The sequence below is a fragment of the Gymnodraco acuticeps genome, unplaced genomic scaffold, assembly GCF_902827175.1.
Source record: "Gymnodraco acuticeps unplaced genomic scaffold, fGymAcu1.1, whole genome shotgun sequence".
NCBI classification, from domain to species: Eukaryota; Metazoa; Chordata; class Actinopteri; order Perciformes; family Bathydraconidae; genus Gymnodraco; species Gymnodraco acuticeps.
Window position 1 is genome coordinate 22501 of NW_022990733.1, and position 4100 is coordinate 26600.

Genomic DNA, 4100 nt, shown 5'->3' on the forward strand with positions numbered 1-4100 from the left:
TCACAAAACACACCACCACCATGTCAGTCCCTGAACACACCACCACCATGTCAGTCCCTGAGTGTACCATGTCAGTCCCTGAACGCACCATGTCCCTGAACACACCATGTCAGTCCCTGAATGCACCATGTCAGTCCCTGAACGCACCATGTCAGTCCCTGAGTGTACCATGTCAGTCCCTGAACACACCATGTCAGTCCCTGAATGCACCATGTCAGTCCCTGAACGCACCATGTCAGTCGCTGAGCGCACCATGTCAGTCCCTGAATGCACCATGTCAGTCCCCGGACGCACCATGTCAGTCCCCGAATGCACCATGTCAGTCCCCGAACGCACCATGTCAGTCGCCGAACGCATCATGTCAGTCCCTGAATGCACCATGTCAGTCCCCGAATGCACCATGTCAGTCGACGAACGCACCATGTCAGTCCCCGAACGCACCATGTCAGTCGCCGAGTGCACCATGTCAGTCCCCGAATGCACCATGTCAGTCGACGAACGCACCATGTCAGTCCCCGAACGCACCATGTCAGTCCCCGAACACACCATGTCAGTCGCCGAACGCATCATGTCAGTCCGTGAATGCACCATGTCAGTCCCTGAATGCACCATGTCAGTCCCCGAACGCACCATGTCAGTCCCTGAATGCACCATGTCAGTCGCCGAGTGCACCATGTCAGTCCCCGAGTGCACCCTGTCAGTCGCCGAGTGCACCATGTCAGTCCCTGAATGCACCATGTCAGTCGACGAACGCACCATGTCAGTCCCCGAACGCACCATGTCAGTCCCCGAACGCACCATGTCAGTCCCCGAACGCACCATGTCAGTCCCCGAACGCACCATGTCAGTCCCCGAATGCACCATGTCAGTCCCCGAACGCACCATGTCAGTCGCCGAACGCATCATGTCAGTCCCCGAATGCACCATGTCAGTCCCCGAATGCACCATGTCAGTCGACGAACGCACCATGTCAGTCCCCGAACGCACCATGTCAGTCCCCGAACACACCATGTCAGTCGCCGAACGCATCATGTCAGTCCGTGAATGCACCATGTCAGTCCCTGAATGCACCATGTCAGTCCCCGAACGCACCATGTCAGTCCCTGAATGCACCATGTCAGTCGCCGAGTGCACCATGTCAGTCCCCGAGTGCACCCTGTCAGTCGCCGAGTGCACCATGTCAGTCCCTGAATGCACCATGTCAGTCGACGAACGCACCATGTCAGTCCCCGAACGCACCATGTCAGTCCCCGAACGCACCATGTCAGTCCCTGAATGCACCATGTGAGTCGCAGAGTGCACCATGTCAGTCGCCGAGTGCACCATGTCAGTCCCCGAATGCACCATGTCAGTCCCCGAACGCACCATGTCAGTCCCCGAACGCACCATGTCAGTCCCCGAATACACCATGTCAGTCCCCGAATGCACCATGTCAGTCCCCAAACGCACCATGTCAGTCCCCGAATACACCATGTCAGTCCCCGAATGCACCATGTCAGTCCCCGAATGCACCATGTCAGTCCCCGAATGCACCATGTCAGTCGTCGAATGCACCATGTCAGTCGTCGAATGCACCATGTCAGTCGTCGAATTCACCATGTCAGTCCCTGAATGCACCATGTCAGTCCCTGAACGTACTACCACTATGTCAGTCACTGAACGCACCACCACGTGCCAGTCCCTGAACGCACCACCACGTGCCAGTCCCTGAACCCAGCAATGTCAGTCCCTGAACGTCGTGGTGTGTTTGAGTCTTCAGATTCATGCGTTCATCAGAAACTCACTGCAGAATGACTGATGGCAGCAGGATCCTCAGAGAAATGATGAGTCATGATCAGAAGTCAGAGATCACCTGCAGGAACAAGGGAACAGGTGATGGGGGGAGCAGGTGAACAGGTGAACAGGTGTACAGGTGAACAGGTGAACAGGTGTACAGGTGAACAGGTGTACATGTGAACAGGGGAACCGGTGAACAGGGGAACCGGTGAGAGAGGGAGCGCACAAATCAAAACATGAATGAATGAATGGTGGTCCTGGATCATAGGTCCTGGATGGATATCCTCGTGGATTCATCTTCCTATTATACACACATGCATTTCGAAACATTTGGACTACCTATGTTGCAAATGTATTATCTTTTCAATTTACACATGGCATCTATTGCACGTCTGTCCGTCCTGGGAGAGGGATCCCTCCTCTGTTGCTCTCCCCGAGGTTTCTCCCATTTTCCCCTTTAAACTGTGGGTTTTCTTCGGAAGTTTTTCCTTGTACGATGTGAGGGTCTAAGGACAGAGGGTCTAAGGACAGAGGGTCTAAGGACAGAGGGTGTCGTATTGTCATACTGATATTTTGTACAAACTGTAAAGTCCACTGAGACAAATGTAACATTTGTGATATTGGGCTATATAAATAAACATTGATTGATTGATGAATGAATGACAGTCAGACAATGATGAGGCGTTTAAGGTCTCTGTGATGAGGCGTTTAAGGTCTCTATGATGAGGCGTTTAAGGTCTGTGTTGATGAGGCGTTTAAGGTCTCTGTGATGAGGCATTTAAGGTCTCTGTGATGAGGCGTTTAAGGTCTCTGTGATGAGGCGTTTAAGGTCTGTGTTGATGAGGCGTTTAAGGTCTCTCTGATGAGGCGTTTAAGGTCTCTGTGATGAGGCGTTTAAGGTCTCTGTGATGAGGCGTTTAAGGTCTGTGTTGATGAGGCGTTTAAGGTCTCTATGATGAGGCGTTTAAGGTCTGTGTTGATGAGGCGTTTAAGGTCTCTGTGATGAGGCGTTTAAGGTCTCTGTGATGAGGCGTTTAAGGTCTCTATGATGAGGCGTTTAAGGTCTGTGTTGATGAGGCGTTTAAGGTCTCTGTGATGAGGCGTTTAAGGTCTCAGTGATGAGGCGTTTAAGGTCTCAGTGATGAGGTGTTTAAGGTCTCTATGATGAGGCGTTTAAGGTCTCTCTGATGAGGCGTTTAAGGTCTCTGTGATGAGGCGTTTAAGGTCTCAATGATGAGGCGTTTAAGGTCTGAAAACTCGTTAAACGCGTTAAACTGAAAACTCATCTCTTTCGACTCCACTTCGAGCGTTAGAACGATTAACGAAGCACTTTTATACCAATAAAGGACTGGATTACCTAAAGCCAGTTGAGTAGCACTTGAAATGTTTGGCTCTATGAAACCTGATATACTTATATGATTCTGTTTTCTTCAAGGTTGTGTCTTCCTGGTCGAATGTACTTATTGTAAGTCGCTTTGGACAAAAGCGTCAGCTAAATGCAATGTAATGTAATGTAATGTAATGTCTCTGTGATGAGGCGTTTAAGGTCTCTGTGATGAGGCGTTTGTGATGAGGCATTTAAGGTCTCTGATGAAGCGTTTAAGGTCTCTGTGATGAGGCGTTTAAGGTCTCTCTGATGAGGCGTTTAAGGTCTCTGTGATGAGGCGTTTAAGGTCTCTGTGATGAGGCGTTTAAGGTCTCTGTGATGAGGCGTTTAAGGTCTCTGTGATGAGGCGTTTAAGGTCTCTGTGATGAGGCGTTTAAGGTCTCTGTGATGAGGCGTTTAAGGTCTCTGTGATGAGGCGTTTAAGGTCTCTGTGATGAGGCGTTTAAGGTCTCTGTGATGAGGCGTTTAAGGTCTCTGTGATGAGGCGTTTAAGGTCTCTGTGATGAGGCGTTTAAGGTCTCTCTGATGAGGCGTTTAAGGTCTCTGTGATGAGGCGTTTAAGGTCTCTGTGATGAGGCATTTAAGGTCTCTCTGATGAGGCGTTTAAGGTCTCTCTGATGAGGCGTTTAAGGTCTCTGTGATGAGGCGTTTAATGTCTCTGTGATGAGGCGTTTAAGGTCTCTCTGATGAGGCGTTTAAGGTCTCTCTGATGAGGCGTTTAAGGTCTCTGTGATGAGGCGTTTAAGGTCTCTGTGATGAGGCGTTTAAGGTCTCTGTGATGAGGCGTTTGAGGTCTCTGTGATGAGGCGTTTAAGGTCTCTGTGATGAGGCGTTTAAGGTCTGTGTTGATGAGGCGTTTAAGGTCTGTATGATGAGGCGTTTAAGGTCTGTGTTGATGAGAGGTTTAAGGTCTCTGTGATGAGGCGTTTAAGGTCTC

General features: G+C 50.2%; 1 protein-coding gene across 1 annotated transcript in view; it reads right to left on the reverse strand.

The window, feature by feature from the left end:
* LOC117556516 (anion exchange protein 2-like) overlaps positions 1–1880 on the reverse strand; it is a gene marked incomplete at its 3' end in the record, with an annotated part of 24373 nt that extends 22493 nt beyond the window's left edge. The window contains exon 1 of the mRNA XM_034231850.1: positions 1785–1880. Within this exon, the coding sequence (XP_034087741.1) occupies positions 1785–1832 (48 nt within the window). The remainder of the gene's footprint in view (positions 1–1784) is intronic.
* Positions 1881–4100: the final 2220 nt, after the last annotated feature.